At 46.4% G+C, this 19618-nt stretch overlaps 1 protein-coding gene and 1 long non-coding RNA gene across 4 annotated transcripts in view; one reads left to right on the forward strand and one right to left on the reverse strand.

Annotated features, from left to right (window-relative positions):
* Positions 1-2558: 2558 nt before the first annotated feature.
* On the forward strand, positions 2559-6512 carry LOC114592719 (uncharacterized). The gene is made up of 3 exons (XR_003705518.2): positions 2559-3680; positions 4764-4853; positions 5808-6512. It is a non-coding gene; the product is annotated as an uncharacterized LOC114592719 (long non-coding RNA).
* A 1527-nt stretch (positions 6513-8039) lies between these two features.
* Positions 8040-19618, reverse strand: part of ACSF2 (acyl-CoA synthetase family member 2) — a 60720-nt gene continuing 49141 nt past the window's right edge. For all 3 annotated transcript variants that reach the window (XM_077924160.1, XM_077924161.1, XM_077924162.1), the window contains 6 exons: positions 14258-14365; positions 12970-13121; positions 11358-11499; positions 10369-10479; positions 9026-9094; positions 8040-8281 (listed from right to left, as the gene is read on the reverse strand). In XM_077924160.1, coding sequence (XP_077780286.1) covers positions 8231-8281; positions 9026-9094; positions 10369-10479; positions 11358-11499; positions 12970-13121; positions 14258-14365 — 633 coding nt within the window. In that variant the 3' untranslated portion in view covers positions 8040-8230. The remainder of the gene's footprint in view (positions 8282-9025; positions 9095-10368; positions 10480-11357; positions 11500-12969; positions 13122-14257; positions 14366-19618) is intronic.

Raw genomic sequence — 19618 nt, forward strand, 5'->3', positions numbered from 1 at the left:
AGGAAGTGGGGGGGGCGGTAGGGACTGCGCAAAACTCTGCTTGGAAGATGAGTGGAATTCTATAGATAGATTCATAGGCAGGTGTGTGTGTGTGTTATCTCACATAAATCTAGAGCAGGGTTTTCAGTACAAATATAGACCCTCAGCGCTTGTAGGACTCATTTATGAAACTTCTGGTTTGGCTTTTTGGAAATAGCCCCAGAACTGGTTGCTGAAGTGTCTGGTAGCGACAGGCAGTGGGGATCATGGAAACAAGCAAAGCACCTGGCTTTTCCCAAAGAATCCCAGGAAATGTACTCCTTACAAAGGTTCAGCACCCTTAACAAACTAGTCCGCAGGGTTCTTTGGGAGATGTCAACGTGCTTTCAATGTATGTTGTATACACAGCCATGGGCAATCTTCTCCATTGCCTTGGAACTTCACCCCCCCCCCTTCCCCTCATGAACCTGTGAAACAGGACACACCTAGGAAAAACAGAATAAAAACCTAATAACGACCTTTGAAAAGCCCTAGGGCATGGAGTTATTTACTCCGGACACTTTTTTATTTTAGCTGAATCAATATGTAGGTTATGCTATATCAGGCATGTCCAAAGTCCGTTTCAGAAACTTTGATTGGCCCCCACGGCCCTTCTCTTCATCAAGTCTGGCCCTCTTTGAAAAAAGTTTGGACACCACTGTGTTATATAAAGCACATGAAGTACGGTACCTTGAATTGGTGGGTCAACATCTGTGGTATCATGTGCAAGCCATTGAAATGACTACAGTTCCAGCAGCTAGACAGCAGATGGCACACCTATGCTTTCTGGAGGTAGTGCGGTCACTTGGTAGCTATTAAGAGTACAACCCAAAAATATCAGATGCCTCTTAGTATTTCAGAAGACTCCCAACCATGGCAACAAAAGGTTGAGCAAATGAGAGGCTAGTTAGCGTCACACACAAATACACAAACTGCCTGGCTTCTGGTCTTACTCAAATCTTTTAATACTGTACTTTAAAGTCCCAATTATCCACCCCTTAGGGGAGAACGTTATGCTACAGCTGGAAGAATGCATTTATATTCTCTCCCATGAATTCCATCCTGCAAATAGAAAGTTGTCATTTGAGGGACGATTCATCCATGTAAAAATGTGGAAGTAGTTTCTGGATTTGTAGAAGAGTGTATACAATGAAATAAAATCCAGAGCAGTAGCTATGTTAGTCTTTTGCTGATTGTTACTACCATTGTCTTTTATCTGATATCCCTGACTCTCCTATAATTGCCTGAAATCTGAACCTCTTTATTGTCGACAATAAGTGTTAACAAGTTTTTTCTCGTTAAGGGAATTTGTTGATTCTTAATTGTTACGAATTCTTATAAAATCTTCCTTCTTTGCTGATCACTCATAGCCTAGTAAGATTGTCTTCCATGAACACTGTCTTAACAGTAAGTCTATAAGTGACTGTGGAGGCCAATTCTGGATCCACACATCCTTCCACAGTGGGGACATAGGCTTCCAGATGTGAGTTGATCATGGTGAGGGTTTGCCAAGCATGCCTTCCTCTTAGCACTTTTCTCCCTTTCGTCCTGAGTTCAAGCGTCTTCAAAGTCCATGACACCTTTGGTAAAGGCTGTTCTCCAATTGGAGCACTCACAGGCTGGTGTTTCTCAGTTGTCGGTGTTTATACTACATTTTGGAGATCAAAGCTGGAATAGATTCTCACATTGCTTTGTTCTCAAGTGACAGCTATAACCAAGAATCGAATCTGGGAGCAACTCCCATTGACCTCAATGGATTGGACACATGGAATTGCATTGAGTAGACACACATGGGACTGGCATCTCTATTTCATGCTTTAGGATTGCAGCTGGAGATGCTGCGCATTGTCCATCTCCCCCACCCTGCAGTACCACTGCCTGCCTGCTAAATGACTGCCTCATACACCACAGTGGTCAGCCCTGTGTATCAGTCAGGCAGGGGCCTGTCTGGAATTTCTCCCACCACTCAGGAACCACAATCAGTATCCCATTTTAACTGAGGAAGAGCATTAAGGTTTGTGTACCTTACAGAGAGAGACAGAGATGTGCATGTTGTCTCTAATACCTTTGTTTCACTTTGGGTACTGAAGGCATCATGCTTTTCCTGGGAGAAATGTGGAGTGGGGGCTGTGGCGCCTGATCCAAGGAAAAAAGGAAACAGAGCAGAAGAGGGAAAGGACAGGTGAGGTTGGATAATTTGAGATGGGTGCAGCAGCGTAGCTAGCCGCTTGGGTGCTGGGTGCGGCGTGTGCGTCCTGCAACTGGGGGTGGGGCGTGCTGCATGGAGCCTCTCTGCTGCCTCCCCCTCAGCTGTAGGGTGGCTGAGGGAGAGGTGGTGGGCAGACGCAAGTCCCACGCTGCCATTTCAGGTAGCGCAGAGCCTGTAGGCGTCCAAGCCACCATGTCACTCCCAGGAGAGATGCGTGGCTCGGGCACGCTGCAGGAACCTGCGGTAAGTGCCGGGCCTCACAGTGTGGTGCCCAGTGCCAGCCACATTTCGTTACGTTTGTTGACTGAACTAAAAAGTTTCGTGAGCCCAATTTTTTAAAAAAATATTTTTTAAAAACTCATCTTTTTGTCATTTTGTCACCCCCCTCAGTGATGACACCCGGGGCGACACGCACCCCCCGCATCCCTTTCCCCTGTCACTGGATGGGAGAAATGGACAGGAGAAGGCCATGACTAGAAGAGAATGTTTGGACAGGTTAGGCAGAGTTGTGCATGTGCATGAGACTTCAGGGGAAACCAGGGTTAATAAGCGAAGGAAGCCTGAAGGAACATTCAGCACCATAAAAGAGAGAAAGCCTTTGTGTACAAGCCCATGACGACCACCAATAGCTCCTTGCCCTGCACTCATCTCTGTTGGGAAATCACACAAACGTGGCATCCATGCAGGCAACAGTTTCTATGGAACTGAAACTAGATGTTAGTGCTGCTGTTAGAGCTTTGGGGGATCTCCACTGAAACACTATTCCACTATTCTCAGGGTTAACCATCCATCTTGCTCTCTAAGCTTGTGTAAATGTCTATACATAATGCAATGGTCAATACACTTCCAAGAAGCCTAGCTTGTTTTGGGGGGAGCAGCTGTGTTTGCATGTGTGACGTGGAGGCATTTTGCAGACAATATTTTTTAAAAAGAGGAAGAGATTTATGGCGAATAAGTTTTATTTCCTAATTATTGTATCCGTCAGAGCCTGCAGGGGTTCAGCGAATCCCAGAAACTCTGACAGGCCTGCTACCTTCGTACCACATCTGGGGGCGTGTGTGTGTGTGTGTGTCACACTAGGACAGTTAATGGGAAGGAAACCAGTTCCCTTATATGAGAATTTCCCGTTCCTTCAGGATGTGGTCTCAATGTCACCCGATTCAAAAGACACATCAAAAAGGAAGTGCTTCTGCTGCAGAAATAATAAGGAAGTTCTTAGGTGACAAGACCCAGGGGGTTCCCCAAACACGGAGTGATGACACGCATTGAAATCACCGTGGCCTGGCGATGAGGATTTCCCCCTTGTCTGGCAACCTTTATAAAGAGAGGGAGGGAGGAAGAAACAAACAGGGAAACCAAGATGGAGGGAAACCTTGTGGAGTCCTTCTGCTGCATGCTATTTTTCATGATGTCTCTCCTGATACTGAACGTGCTGTCTGTGAGGCTGTGGAAGGTTTGTATCTTTGCATACGCTGAGGGGGTAGAGGTCATTGTGACAACAGGGGATTAAGGCTGTGCGGATGGTAGCTGATGCTAGTCCTACTCGGAGTAGATCCACTGAAGCCAATTCATACACTGTACACGACCAACATAGGTTTATTTGTTTCATTGGGTCTACTCTCAAAGGAACTTCACTGGTTGCAATCTGATGCATTCAATTTTTGTTCTTTAAAAACACCCTGGTATGGGCAAGTGGGGAAGCTGTGCATAGAAAGAGCTAATTGGAGGGAAAGGGGATTATTGAGAAATCATAGGAGAGTTTCACTCTGGCAATGTGGCCCAATAACAGGGTCACAACATGTCTCGTATAGTAACTTTTTACTTGGCAAGGTAAGTATGTAAGACAAGGTCTACTGCAGTGGTTTACAACCAATGTGCTGTGGCACCCTGGGGTGCCTTGAATGATGGTCAGGGGTGCCGCAGGGCAACACTGGCCTCTGTCCCTCTTTCCTTCCCTCTTGTGTCCCTGCCTCCCAAAGGCTTGCACGGCTGTTTGTTGCAGCAGCCCTGGCTGCAAGCTCCGCAGGTGAATGGTGCCTCTGGGAGGCACCTCTCTTTGGGGTGGGGTGGGGGCAGCTCAGAGACCAGCCTCCCGGAGGACTCCCAAGGAGAGGGGAGAAGAGGCTGAAGGAACACTCCACAAGGGAGGGTGTTTGAAAAGGGGTGAGGGGCTGCCAGCTCTGCAGGCAAAGTGTGACGTAACCATGCTTTTGAGGCTCTTACTTGCCTTTTACCTAAACTAAAAACACCTCAAACATTGCAACCTTTCCTCAAAGGGAAGTTTCTCCATCCGCCACCATTAATTAATAATTTTGGTTGTACTTTTCTGCATCCTTTTCCCACCTCTACTTTTTTTTTTAAGTAGTGTTATTAAAGAAAGTGTTAATAACATGAGGTCTGACATAATTATCTCACAGCCTCTCCAGCAATCTCAAGCTGTTCCCATTGCCAAATACCTCCCAAACTGATTAAGACTAGAGAAACAGCATACGTTACTCAGCGCTTATTTCATTCGAGTTTTTGGGATTTCTTCCAGGGTTTCACCCCAACTCCTAACTTCCTTTCCCATCAAAGAAGCTGGGCATTCTCCTGTGTTGCGGAATCCAGTACAGGGGCCTATCACCATGTAAGTATATTTTGTGCATCTGTGGCACACAGCTGCTAAGCTTAAAATGGCAACTAAAATCTTCTTGTGAGATAATTTCATATTGCTCTTAAAGGACAATGAAACGTGTGGATATTTCATATGTGGGCTGGGAAAATCTATGGTGTATTTTTAATTTTTAAATAGTTAGCACATGTTTCTTGCACGTTTGATGGGCCGTAACTGGGATCTTAATCACTCCAGGTAAATAGGTACTGCTGCGACAGGAAGGTAAATGGCATTTCCGTGCGCTCTGGTTTCTGTCACAGTGTCCCATTGCTCCAGAAGCGGTATAGTCATGCTGGCCACATGACCCGGAAAGCTGTCTGTGGACAAATGTTGGCTTCCTTGGCCTGAAAGTGAGATGAGAACTGCAACCCTATAGTCGCCTTTGACTGGACTTAACCGTCCAGGGGTCCTTTACCTTACCTTTACATTTTATCTATAGTGGAGACATAACAGAAAAGAAACAGCTGGCAATGTTGACGTCCAGTGAGCGTCACTGGAGAGTGTAGTAGCACCCTTTTGTGTGCTAAAAGTGATAGTTGTTGTCCATCCATTTGACATCTGTGGGAGGGATCTTATTTCCCTTCTCATCCCCTAGTCTCAAACTAATTATGACATCAAACATTCACATAGAAGAAGAGAAGAGTGTGGATTTGATATCCCGCTTTATCACTACCCGAAGGAGTCTCAAAGCAGCTAACATTCTCCTTTCCCTTCCTCCCCCACAACAAACACTCTGTGAGGTGAGTGGGGCTGAGAGACTTCAGAGAAGTGTGACTAGCCCAAGGTCACCCAGCAGCTGCATGTGGAGAAGCGGGGAAGCAAACCCGGTTCACCAGATTACGAGTCTACCGCTCTTAACCACTACACCACAGTGGCTCTCATAATGAAACCCTTTCTTGACCTGACCTGGATTCTGTTTTCTTTCAGCAACAAAGCAACATATGGAGGCCCCTTGTGTTCTGCTTCCATGGGCAGAAACCACGCTTCAGCTGGGAGAGCCAGAAAAGTTACGGAGGAGACACACCCTGACCACCTTCCTTTTTTCCTGAGAAAACCCTGGCTGTTTCTTTAAGAGATGAAGAACAACTTCCATGTTTCATTTTGCTTCTGAAATCGCTCTGTGACAAGGAGTCACATCTTCATTGCTAATGACTGATCTCGAACTTCCCCCAGGGGTCTTGTTCTACTAGATAAAGGGAGAGAGGGAATTCACTGCATACTTCGCTTAATTTGTTTGGAAACCAGCTACATACTGCAATACCCACCAGTGCTATAATGCAGTACGTAAGACCATTCAGAAAGCACAGCGAAATCACGTTGTTACGTGCAGCCACAGAGTAAAAGAAGGAAAAGCTCAGGGTAGGTCATCGAAGGCGAGGAGGAAGAGTAGTAGCTTTATAACAAAACAGAACCAAGATCAAATTCTGCTGGCGTGGGGAGCTGCAGTCAGAAAAGAAAAGCGTTACACACCAACTTCTGCGGTTCAGTATCATGGTTGGGAGGTGCCCTAATAACGCTCCCGTAAAAGCAAACACATCCTAGATGCATTCCAACTTGTGGGATTTGAAGTTTTGAATTTCTATGGCATCAATACCTGTTTTGAATCGGAAATAAAGCAGATGAGAAATCTAATGTGTGGGAAGATTCAACTTCATGGCTTGCACTCAAAAGAACTGGAAAGAGGAACTACCTCCTCCAGTCCATAGCAGGGAGTTGGTTGCTGTGGAAGTGATGAAAGAGCTCAGCTCCCAAGTCCTTTTCTAATGCTCTCACGCCTCCTGATCCAGGTATTTCCTCCATGGGCAGAAGGCTCTGGGTTGATTCATACCTCTAAAGCCACAGAAATCTGCTCTTTCCTTCCCTTTTGGTCACAAGGGTGTTGTCTTGAATTAAATATGTGGCCATTATTATTATTATTATTATTAGCAATGCCTTTTCCCCCAGGGGATACTCAAGAGTACGCAGTACTGGCACCTTTTTGTTAGAAAGTGTGGCACTTAATGTAACAACATCATGATGAGTACTGGACCTATTTTTCTTTTTTTTTTAAAAGCACTGAAGATTACTATGAATTAAACTTATCAGTCGCCTTTTTAACAAAATGCAGCTCACAGCAGCTTACATCAATAAACAAATAGTACCTGTGTAAGATGTGACATGGGAAATCAGGAGCAATTACATTTACAAAAGAAAAACGTAATTGCAATCATAGAGGGTGTGTGTGTGTGTGTGTGTGTGTTAGCTGCTAATTTCCCTATAGGGGAAAGCATACAGGTACCACAGTGAGGGAGGAGCAATTTAAATTGGGGGGGGGGGGAGGCACAGAATGGTCCTCTCCCAGAACTACAGTCCCAATCTAGCTCTCAATAAAGATGCCCCACTGTTATCTACTCTAAAATGAAAACACAAACACAAACCTGAGAGACCCTGATCATGGATCCACTGCGTCACATCTGGCTAATCCCTGGGAGTCCAATAAATGGTGCTCCATTTCAGTTACCAAAAGGTAGGCAAGTGATCAAGCAGATCTCACCCCCTGCTCCTTGCTACATCAGGTTCACCACCCTTCTCAGGCAAGTTGCTCCAGAACCTTTTGGTGTGTGTGGATGACCTGACTAATGAGAAGATGAGAGGTTCAATCACCGTAGCCTATTAGTGTTCGGCAGAAAATGAAACAACAGGGCGTCCAAAAGAGAACCACAATGCAAAAGTGCCAAAATTAACAGATTTGCTCCTACAAATCCAATATGAGCATGTTTCAGGTGACTATGCTCTTCTTCCCATGAAGCCTTTCCGACTGCTAAAAAGTACTTTCCCCTTCTTTTGGCTTGTAATTTGCAACACGATAGCTCTTAATGTTCCTACATGGGGCTTAATTTTCAGCAGCCTGGCGTTCTTTTCTATCCCTTTGCATGCACCACTATTCCTCCAAAACTACAATTTCTAATAAAAGAACTGCACAGGATGCAGTGGAGGGAAACGTAGGACTATGTCTCTTCCATGATGTGCTCTGATCACAAGGAGCAATGGGAATTCCCTTACGGTCCTCCTTACTGGGAGGAAATCGTATTTCTGGATACCATTCCCAGACATACAAACAAGTTTTGTATTTTTAACAAAGTGAGGTGGAATTTCTTAACACAAAGAAGTAATCTCTGCTAAAGAAACAGATTTTTTATTTATTAGAAAAAACCCCATGTTGTTTTAAGTAGGCCTGACTAAAGCATCTTAAGGCAGGCTGGTGATTGCTATGTTAGGGCAGGTTGCCAGCTCTCTTAACGGCTTAGAAAGCTGAAGTATAAAAGTTGGCAGAAAAAATGTTAATTTTGGGTTGCGTTGGGTTGTTGGGTTCAAAGCTGAAGATGCTTCTCCATTCGCTCCCTCAGTTTGTATTTCTGAATCTAAGATTGGAATAGGGAGGAAAGAAGAAAGGGATTGGTTACAGCATTGCAAACATACTGGTTGTCCCTCTACAAATATTTTGGTCCATGCCTATGGCCATCTCTCATTTAGGCTACCATAAAGCGTGCTCTCTCTCTCTGTTGCCTCACTTTGGACCCTTCACCTCTACCCAGAACTCTGCTGCCAAAGTCATTCACTTGTCTCTCATTACTCTGATGATGCAATGCTACTCCTTAAAACCCTACCCTGACTTCCCATCTTCTCCTGGATTCATTCTTGTCCTTTCCTTCAAATCTCTCCAAGTCCTTTCCCCCTTTATCTTATCATCCTGACATGTCTCCCCTTATGATCTTCACTCCCTGGACTCCACCATTCTCCATCACCTAAAAGTCTCAACCTCCCTCAAAAAATCCCACCTTCTATTACCTGCTGCCCTTCATATGCTAGTCACTGCCTCCTAGATGCCACCACTCCTACATCTTCAAATTCCTCTTCAAAACCCACTTATGGCCCACCCATCTACTAGTTCCATACCCAGTAGTCTGTAACTAGGCCCAAGCCCATGTAACTCAAGCAACTGCAAACACTCCTTCCCTGTTTACGCCACCTCCTCTTCCCCTCCCCTGTGATTCCGCTGTAACCGGTTTAGTTTGCAAGTTCCTCAAGGCAGGAATCTTCCTGCACTCCGCAAAGCACCATGCAACCTACTGGGGCTAAGCAAGCAAAAGCTGTCTGTCACTCACCTTGCCTGAGACGGTGAGCGGGAAATCCTTCACAAACACTATGTACCGAGGGATCTTGAAGTGAGCGATCTGCAAAAAAAAAGCCAATGGCTGTGGACTGACTCAATCTTTATACAGCGGGCTTGCTGTTCCCTGCTTGAGCAGGACTCAGAGCAAGTGCCTCTCCAACATGGAATACAAAACTGCATCTTATCTAAAGCCATATCCCCAACTGATATTAAGACAGCGGGAGCTTCCACACTAGGCATTTAGTGCAGAACTGCCATGCTTATTCAGTCACTTTTTATGAGGCATCCGCCTGAGGCTGTCATCCTATCATACAGTCCTTCCGTCTTTCCTCAGACTACAGAAAGCCCAGTTGTTTTTCCCCAAAGAACAGAAGAGCAGCCCAAATGTGACAAGCGTACAGTCGTTCCAAAGCATTCAAAAACCAAAGCGCGGCTTCTGATTGGCTGCAGGAAGCTCCTGCAGCCAATCGGAAGCCACAGAAGCTCCGTCAGACGTTCAGCTTCCAAAAGAATGTTTGAAAACCAGAACAGTCACTTCTGGGTTTCAATCGTTCAGGAGCCAAAACATTCGAGAACCAAGGTACGACTGTAGATGCTTTTAGCACCACTTATGGTGGATGTGTGCTGAGGTTCAAATGGCCCTACCCATAGCAGCTGTGCCATGCCCCCATGGATGTATACAGAACATAGTGGAATGCACACCTCGAAAAGCACAATCCTCCTGATAGTGTGGGACATTGATTGCAATTCCACGTATAGCTTGCAACGGAAGAGCAATCATAGAATCATAGAATAGAATCATAGAATCATAGAGTTGGAATAGACCACAAAGGCCATCGAGTCCAACCCCCTGCCAAGCAGGAAACACCATCAGAGCACTCCTGACATATGGTTGTCAAGCCTCTGCTTAAAGACCTCCAAAGAAGGAGACTCCACCACACTCCTTGGCAGCAAATTCCACTGTCAAACAGCTCTTACTGTCAGGAAGTTCTTCCTAATGTTTAGGTGGAATCTTCTTTCTTGTAGTTTAGATCCATTGCTCCGTGTCCGCTTCTCTGGAGCAGCAGAAAACAACCTTTCTCCCTCCTCTATATGACATCCTTTTATATATTTGAACATGGCTATCATATCACCCCTTAACCTCCTCTTCTCCAGGCTAAACATGCCCAGCTCCCTGATTGGGCTGAGCTAGGAACCAATGATTGGGCTGAGCTAGGAACCACCCATCTGGAAGCAGCCCTTGACAGAACCTCAACTCTCACCACTGGAGAGCTTGCTCTTTCTTTTTATTGGGGGGGGGGAGCAGGACACACCCACCCATCTCAAAGTTCCTACCTTCCCTTTGCAAAATGCCTTGACTTCTTCTACTGTGCACTCTTCTCCAGCTTTCACTCTGATGCTGGCGCAGATCTCCTCTCCCATTCGCTCGTCTTTCACGCCAACTACCTGAGTGGAAGAGAAGGGGAAAGTTGATCATTGGGCCCACCCAACTTATTGGGGTTCTTGACCCTGCTGGATCAGGCCAGCAACCCATCTAGTTCAGCATCCTGTTCTCAAACAGTGGCCAGCCAGGTGCCTGTGGGAAACCCGCAAGCGAGCTCATTTCCCTAAATGGCGCTGGAGCCACATGGCATCTTGTCGCACATTCAGCCTTAAGTATTTAGCCTGTGATGGCCTGGGACTCAGGCTCGGACTCGGAACCAGAGGAGACTCAGTCTGCACCGGATCCTTTGCCTCAGGCATTATCTAAACCAAGTCTGGGGCCTGATCCTGAAGAGTCCCAGTCTGCACAGGTTCCCCTGCAACAAACAGAGCCGAGTCAGGGGCCTGAGCCTGCCCTGCCCTGCAGGGATTACCTCGTTGCCCTCTGCTGGGCAATCACTTACAGATGCTCCACTACCGGTTTGGTCAGGGGAGACTGAGGCGGCCCCTGGGTCTAGTAACCCACCAACATCTCCCGAGCTGCAGAGACTAAGAAGGAGAGACCTGAGTACTTGCAGGAGGAGTGCTCGCCTTCAGGCAAAACAGGGAGTTGAGTCGCCGGGGGATCAGGACCGGCTGCTACCCCAACAATGATAAAAGGCTGTCGGACCCCGCCCCAGGTTGTGGGAGCCACTTTGCTGTATGCTAGATCCTGCCCCTGTCCTTGCCTGGTTCCCTGCCTTGTGTCCTGCCTTGGCCCTGTCGGACTGACTCCCAGTGGAACCTTCGGATTCTGGACCGGTCCTGGACCACGGTTCATGGGTTATCCCTGGGTCCAGCACATAGCCAAACAAGAGGATTGGAGGGCCTGTTCCCATGTCCCACCTCACCATTTTTCTCACCTGCACCTCTTGAATCTTAGGATGGGTATGTAGGAATTGCTCGAGCTCTGCTGGGTATATGTTCTCTCCTCCTCGGATGATCATGTCTTTGCAGCGGCCTACTATCTTGCAGTAGCCGTACTCATCAAGAATAGCCATGTCCCTGGAAGGATATCACAGTCATTCTACCCTGACCTTGCCATGTTGCTGGACGCTCCACTGGAGAACTGAAGAAGAGCCTGCTGGAGAAGGCCAGGGACACACCTAGTCCAACACCAGGCTCTCGTGTCCTATGTAATTTTACACGCTTTGATCATATCTCCTCTTGCTCGCTTTTTCTCTGAACTAAAAGGCCCTAAATGCTGTAACCTTTCCTCGTAGGGGAGTTGTTCCATCCCTTTGATCATTTTTTGTTTTGTTTTGATTCCCTCTTCTGAACCTTTTCCAACTCTAAAATATCATTTTCAAGGTGAGGAGACCAGAACTGTACACAACTGTTCCAAAAGCTGTTGTTGCACCATACATATGATACAGGCATCCCCAGACTCGGCCCTCCAGGTGTTTTGGGACTACAATTCCCATCATCCCTGACCACTGGTCCTGTTAGCTAGGGATGATGGGAGTTGTAGTCCCAAAAACATCTGAAGGGCCGAGTTTGGGGATGCCTGATATGATAAATGCTTAGGTGCCCAAGACCAGATTCAATTAAACAATTGGGCAAGCAGGAACCAGCACAAAATCCCACTAGTACAATGGGACTTTCTGCCCATCTCCTCCCCACACAACTCCTCCAAAATGGTTTTGGCAGGTCAGGAGTACCCCCGGAACAGGGTACTGGGAGAAGAGAAGGCAGATTGTTACGTGTGACAAACACAAATGCTTGTGCTGATGGAACAGTCAGCTTAGAGCAATGTTGAGTTTCAGCCCAAATGTTCCCTTTTCAGCTTGTTTTTTTAGCAGCTAGTCCTCTGTTCTTGCATAAGCAAGAGATCACAAGCAGTACTCTGTGAATTCTGCATAACCAAATACTAGATTCTGCAATGTGGCAAGACATGACGTAGTGAGATATCATATGCCAGGGAACAAAGGCTCCCTTCATGCACACCCAGAAATTTGAGGCAGCTCCCTCTCCATGGAGCTATCTATCCCACGTGGGAGCAGCAGCAGATTAATGGATAATGCAGCTATGTGTCATTGATTGTATGGGTTTTTCCCAACAGATCACCATCCCACCATTGAGGAGGGTGGTGATCTGGTGGGAAAGAGTCACAAGGGGATGGCACCATGGGAGAGTGGCTCCCCTACAACTCCATGCCTGTGTATGAAACAAGTTTGCTATTGAGTGTTGAGTAAGACTTAAGCCTAGGGGTGGACATGTTGCTTGTCTGCCATTCCCCATCAGGTGAAGCTGCCCAACCCCATTATCTCAAATTCAGCCCTGTACAAATTTTATGCAATAGGTCATTTTTGTCCTCATTTGCCCAGTTAGGGTGACTGACATGACGAGATACTGACTTGCTAAAAGGCAGCTTATGGCCCTGAATGTAATTCTCCATCCAGCCTTCCACCTACTAGATCCTATTGGCTTCCCAAGGATTATCCTAATGAACAAATGGCTTCTTCCCCAACGTACCCGGTCTTGTACCATTTCTCATCATCCATCACTTCATTGGTTTTGTTGGGGTCTGCCCAGTACCCTAGCATGACGCAGTAACCTCGGACCTGAAGTTCTCCTGGGCTGTTGAGTGGGATAATTTCCCCTGTCTCAGGATCCTCAATTTTTGCCTGTTAATACAGAGGAAACAGAAACATTAATGGTGGCATGGAGTGGCATAATAAAAGAGATCAGTCGAACAGAAGCATGTTCAGGTTAGAGACTGTGAGGGTGTGGCAACAGAAGATACAGCAAAAGTGTTGTGATTAACAGAGTCTTTCAGCAGAACATCAGAGTCTTCCTTCTTTCCAGTACAGTGGTACCTCAGGTTAAGTACTTAATTCGTTCCGGAGGTCCGTACTCAACCTTAAACTGTTCTTAACCTGAAGCACCACTTTAGCTAATGGGGCCTCCTTCTGCCACTGCGCCGCCAGAGCACGATTTCTGTTCTCATCCTGAAGCAAAGTTCTTAACCTGAAGCACTATTTCTGGGTTAGCGGAGTCTGTAACCTGAAGCGTATGTAACCTGAAGCGTATGTAACCCGAGGTACCACTGTAGTCATTCTTTTCCAGAGTTCCCAGTTAAGACAACTCCTTTCCCACTTGGTTCAGCTTAGAGTGCTTGTTGCCTCATGAGACAAGACAAGCATAAACACACTAGCTACATAAACTTTAAGAGGTGCTGGTCCATCATGAACTAATCTACCATTATACAGTTCCTCTGGTCTTAGAAGTAAGCCTTGTAAACATACGAATACACAGAGAGATCCACTAGCACTTTACCTTGCTAGATCTTCATGCTATACTGAACATGTAACCGTCAGCTTCTCCACTATGATCTTGCACTGAGGAAAACCTCTTCTCAGTGAATATCTCACACTCCTGCCAATGCTGCTGAATGCAGCCTTGGCTTTGTACCTGCCTCTGCACTTACACACATTCCTTAAAGAAAGGGAGGATGGGTCATGCTCCAGTGGTGTCCAAACTTTTTTCAAAGAGGGCCAGATTTGATGAAGTGAAGGGCCGCGAGGGCCGACCAAAGGGCCGACCAAAGTTGTTAACCTTTTTTTAGGATTGAAGTTGCTGAGCTTTTCTTAGGATTTTACCCCAAAGTTGTTGAGGTTTTTTTAGGATTTCACCCCAGGAAATAAACAGAATTCTGAACAGAATTCAGGTATGGGGGATGGACTGCTCAAGACACGGGCCAAGCACTTAGTGCAATTTTACCCATTTCCCCCAGTTTACACCAACAAAGGGAATCAGTCACCTCTGTATGTGGGAAAATACATCCCACAGTCTCTGTTTTCTGGGCAATGTTGTCTTGAGGGAACCCCATGAAGGTGACAGGACTATTCTCTGTGGTTCCATATGCAACCTGCAAAACACAAAGGAAACAAAACAGCTGAGAGAGAAACTAAACCAATGCAGAAGAAGTGCTAAAGTGTTATGGGCAAAAGCTCTCATCTGCAGCAGACAACACCATATCAGGGAAGTTATGAAGCGACCGTCTTTCAGGCAACTGCAATTTATTTTGCCCCACTATAGTCTACGCTATTCAAGCAAAACAAATCATCAATGTAAGTTTGCATGCACCAGCTTAATCTGCACCCACCTCTCGGTATATTTGGATCGTTGCACAATTTGTTTCCCAGCAAGGAGCGGAAAGGAGGTATCTCATGGGAAGGAAGGATCAAGTACAGGCAACTCCCAATTTGCATGGGGGTTGTGTTGTGGGCATTTGTGCACCAACGGAGCATGCATAAGCCCACTTTGCCCCATTATGCCTCATTCCACCCTCTTCCGGGTCCAAAACAAACCATCCGTCAGCAGTTGCACATCAGTTGAAAGGGCGCAAAATGGTTGCCACCTGTAACGTTAAGAGGACTCCTGCTCTCTAGTCCTGATTGTGGGTCTCCACATTCATAAAAACCCTAAAGCCATAAACTATGGATTAGTAAGGTATCCCATACTTGTACCTGAGTGTTCCCACTTCATTCCTTCATAGATGGCTGCAACCATGGAGAAGCTGTTGCGTCAGAGTAAATACTGAACCAGGTGGACCACTGGTCATGTGTCATGCGAGAGCATACAGACACCTGACTAGCCATGATTTAAAAAACGGGACGCTGGACTCGATAGGTCTTTGTTCTCATCCAGATACAGGGCACAGAAGGGCGACTGATAGGAAAATCTGCTAAAAGCGAATGGGACCGAACAACTGCTTGAGGCAATGTCATATAACCTCCCTGCAAGCATATCGGAGTGAGTGCTGAATAAATGGCCAACATCCTAATACCTCTTGGCTAACTTTGTGAAAACAAATCAGGATGAACGCTCAGTAAACAGGTCACCAAGAAGCAGTATTTCTGGAGAGACATTTTAAGGATGAATTCACAAGTACTCTAAGACTTCCTTTGACCATGCCTGATCTTGCAAAGACCCTATTTCAGATTCACTTGACGTGTTTTTAAAAAAGTTGTACAGTCCTGAGCTATAGGTGCAGCATTCTTCTGGTGGCTAAAATTAAGCTCATGTATCATTTGTGCGCTAGGGTAACATTTGGAGAAATCCTTGGAACCCCTTTAGTTCAAAAGAGGTCATAGAGAAGATAATCACATAGTTGGCTGAAAATAATTTCAAACCGCAACTATTTGGCAAATGGATCATCTCATTTAGTGGATTTACCAAGAATCGTTCTGAATATTGCAGGCATGCAATTTATTTTTGGTGACAAGTGCCTCTTTCTTAGGGAATGCAGAGCCCTGGGCTAAACTGGGAATAAGAAACATATTAGCAGAACTATTTGAATCTAAACACTGCTATAAAACCTCGGCTGCTAATGTTGTTTAAACACTAGCCAGTGTAAGCCAGTCTTCAAAATAGAATGAAATAAACATTTCTGGAGACTCAGAAAGGGGCAATTTGGAGGAACCTTGATTTACTGGGCAGGGCTGTTCATCGGGGTGCCTGGGTTTTATTCTTGGCTCTCTCACTCTGTGTTTGCGCTGGCAGAAAACTCCTCCAGGTATATCTAAGGGGTAATTTACTATTGATGATACTGGAAGTGTAGCCTGTTTTTACACTATCCCCAGTGAAGGGCTATTCTACCAGTCTTCATGTGATAGACGCCTTGAATTCAGAGGAAGCAAAGATACTCCCCAAGCTACTCCTTGGTGTGAGAAGGAGACCCATTACTCACAGGCTTGGGATACTGTTGGTCACAGGTAGCGAGCTGCACGGTTACAGTGCGGTCAAGATGTCCTATGAGTTAGCAAGAAGAAGCAAATGGCCAAAGGGTAAAGCAGAGATTAAAATCTGCTTCTGAATTTCAAGTTTGCTGCCAAGTCCATCAGTGTCCAGGTTCAGGGAATCCTATCCCTCCCCTGGTGGCATCCAAAGAAGCAGATAAACACAAAGAGTTCTTACCACGTAATTTATTCAGTATTCACAGAGAGAGACAAAGGAAGGTAGTCCTTATTCAACAATGGCATTGCTCCAAGTAAAGCCCCACCCCCTCCGTCTCTCTTATCCTACGTCATTCCTGTGCCGGCTGATCTGGGATTTCTGTCTCTGAGCTTTCTGTACTACTGCTCTTAATGCATGCCTAGTCTTGGGAGAGGGGGGCTCAGGAATGCTCTCCAAAGACATTGAGTCTGTCAGCTGTCTCTCCCCCAGTGTTTCTTCTTCCGGCTGTTCCTCTTCCAATACAGTCATACCTTGGGTTACAGCCGCTTCAGGTTGCGTCTTTTCGGATTGCAGACCGCCGAAACCCGGAAGTACCGGAACGGGTTACTTCCTGGTTTCGGCGGTTACGCATGTGCAGAAGTGCTAAATCGCGCTTTGCAGAAGCGCCGAATCGCAACCTGCACATGCGCAGACACGCAGACGCAGGTTGCGAACGCTGCGGGTTGCGAACTTGCATCCCGCACAGATCACGTTCGCAACCCGAGCATCCACTGTATTTCCCAGCTTTTCCCTTATGCAGTCTCTGCAAACCACCGTTCTAAATCTATACTGTTCTCAGGAAAGTTTAGGAGAAGGGGGGAGGGGAGGCCTCCACCATTCCTCCTCAGTCCAGCCCCCGACAGCCAAGCATGAGAAAGAGTGTGCTGTGAAATATCCAAAGACACACACACACACACACACACACACACACACACTCTTAAACGTGTTACACGCGGAAGGTATTTCAAGCTAATAGCAAAGAGGACAGGGGTACAGGGAGAGATTTAACTGTGAGCAACTGCAACACATCCACAAATGCGCAGCAGCACTCCTGAGCTGCCACTGCCTCTGGACTTTGATCACTGAAATGGGCAGAGCGCAGGCACCACCTTGCTCTAACAGCAGGCACAAATGTAAAGCAATGGTATTTTTCAGGGGGAACAGGCTGCCAGGTGTGTCTCCCCAATTGTGCCATGTAGGACTGAGTGCCTCTCTCCTTACAGAACAGCAATGAAAAAGGACCCATCCCTGCTAGCCATTCTTTAGTAGAAGAGGTATTGTGCGGGTGTAAATCAAAATTGGAAAAGTAGTAGCCAGAATGACAACTTCCATTGCAGGGGAAAGTATCTGGAAGCTCAGAAGTGCTTAAAATGCTACAAAAACCCTGTTTGACCGGAGACCTGAGTTGAGCAGAAAAAAGTGAGTGTGGCCCAAAGATGATGACAGTTCTCCATCATGATGGCTCCCTTCGCCACTCAACCAACTATCACAGGTAGTACATGAATGTGTTGCCACGATTTCCTAACATTTGTACTACAAAGTGTTGCCCTCCTCCTGCTGGCTGTAGATGTCAACCTTTATTACCAGGCTTGCATTATGCCAGCCTGACACAAACAACATTTCTATTAAGAGCCACGTTTCAAGTCCTTTCAAAATACCAGGGCGAAAATAAAGTGATATTGGCTTAAGAGAAAAGGGTAGACCTGGCTAGGAAACAAGAGTAATTTTTGAACTTCAAAGACAATGTGGCAGACGGGGGAATAAAATAATAAACCAACGGAAGTACTTGGAGTGAAAGAGCCGTCTACCGGTCCTGTCCCCTCTTGCCCTGTGAGATGGATTTAATTATCCCTCTAATAACACTGGGTATTCTGTCTAGACTTGAAATCAACACCAATGTTCTTTCCGGATCCTCCCTTGGCATAATGCTCCCCGTTTCCCCCAACATTTTTTGTCCTTGTCTACTTGGAAGAAACTGGCACATAGCTCTGTCCCGTTCGGGGTCTGGGTACGTGCAAAGCCCCAGGACAAAGTCCTATATGTCTTCAATCCTATATTTGGAAGGGCTGATTTGGATTGCTGTGGATAATGGTATGCAGACCCTGCAGAGAGAAGGTTGGCAGGGCTCAAACCTACACCGTCTGACCTAGAAGCCCTTCCTCCTAATATCAGAGGGAAAACCATCTGCGCATGCTCAGGGGCATTTTCTATTTATATTGTTCTTTCTTCGTATGTCCTACAGCTGAGCCCAAGCAGTGAAAACAGGTTCTGGGGCTAAACCTGGAGGGTCATTAAGTCCCAGAATAATGTCAGTTGTACAGTGATACCTCGGGTTAAGAACTTAATTCGTTCTGGAGGTCCATTCTTAACCTGACACTGTTCTTAACCTGAGGCACCACTTTAGCTAATGTGGCCTCCCGCTGCTGCTGCGTGATTTCTGTTCTCATCCTGAAGCAAAGTTCTTAACCCGCAGAACTATTTCTGGATTAGCAGAGTCTGTAACCTGAAGCGTCTGTAACCCGAGGTACCACTGTAATGTAAAGTAGCAACAGGGTTTGCTTACTTTGCATCCTGGCCTATTTCCCTGAATGCACCCAAGAAATTTTGTCTATGTTTCCTTTTATGCAGTTGTAAAAACCACTGGAGGCATGAACAACTATGCAGTTAAGAACATTCAGTGCAGCCCTGCAGGATGAGACCAAAAGCCCATATTGTCCAGCACTGCATTTCCCATATGAGATGCCACAAGCAGGTCATGAGGACCATAGCTCTGAATCTTGTGTACATCCCCCAGGACCAGGTATCTGGTGGCAGACCGTCTCTGAATCAGGAGGCTCCATGGAAGAGCCTTATCCATGCTCTCCACCTTTCTTGGGGGGCAAGGCCCACTCTGTGCGCTGGCTCTGGGATGCTTGCGGGGCCATCAAAGTTCCCACAAGATCTCTCAGGAGCACCCCTAGGCTCTGAGAGCCGGCACATTGAGTGGGCCTTGTCCCCCAAACAAGCCAGGGAGCTGAAAGCTCATTCCACACCAGGTGTGCTTAGATTATCCAGCATGAGAAGTGCTTTTAAACTCTCCACCTTGCTTGCTGGGCAACAGCTGCTCAGTGTGTGGGCTCTAGGGATTTCTCTCCCTCCCTATTTCAATTGGGGTTTAGGCTCAGTTTGGCACAGAAACTGCTTTGGTCACCTTGCCTGATGATCTCTGTCGGGAGAGAGACAGGGGGAATGTGTCCTTGTTAATTCTTGACCTCTCAGCGGCTTTTGGTACCATTGACCTTGGTATCCTTCTGGAGTGACTGTCTGATTTAGGGGTCGGTGGCACTGCTTTGCAGTGGTTCTAATCTTATTTGCACGGTTGTTTCCATAGGGTGTTGCTTGGGGAATGTTCTTCAGCCCCGTG

Source organism: Podarcis muralis, chromosome 2, assembly GCF_964188315.1.
Source record: "Podarcis muralis chromosome 2, rPodMur119.hap1.1, whole genome shotgun sequence".
NCBI lineage: Eukaryota > Metazoa > Chordata > Lepidosauria > Squamata > Lacertidae > Podarcis > Podarcis muralis.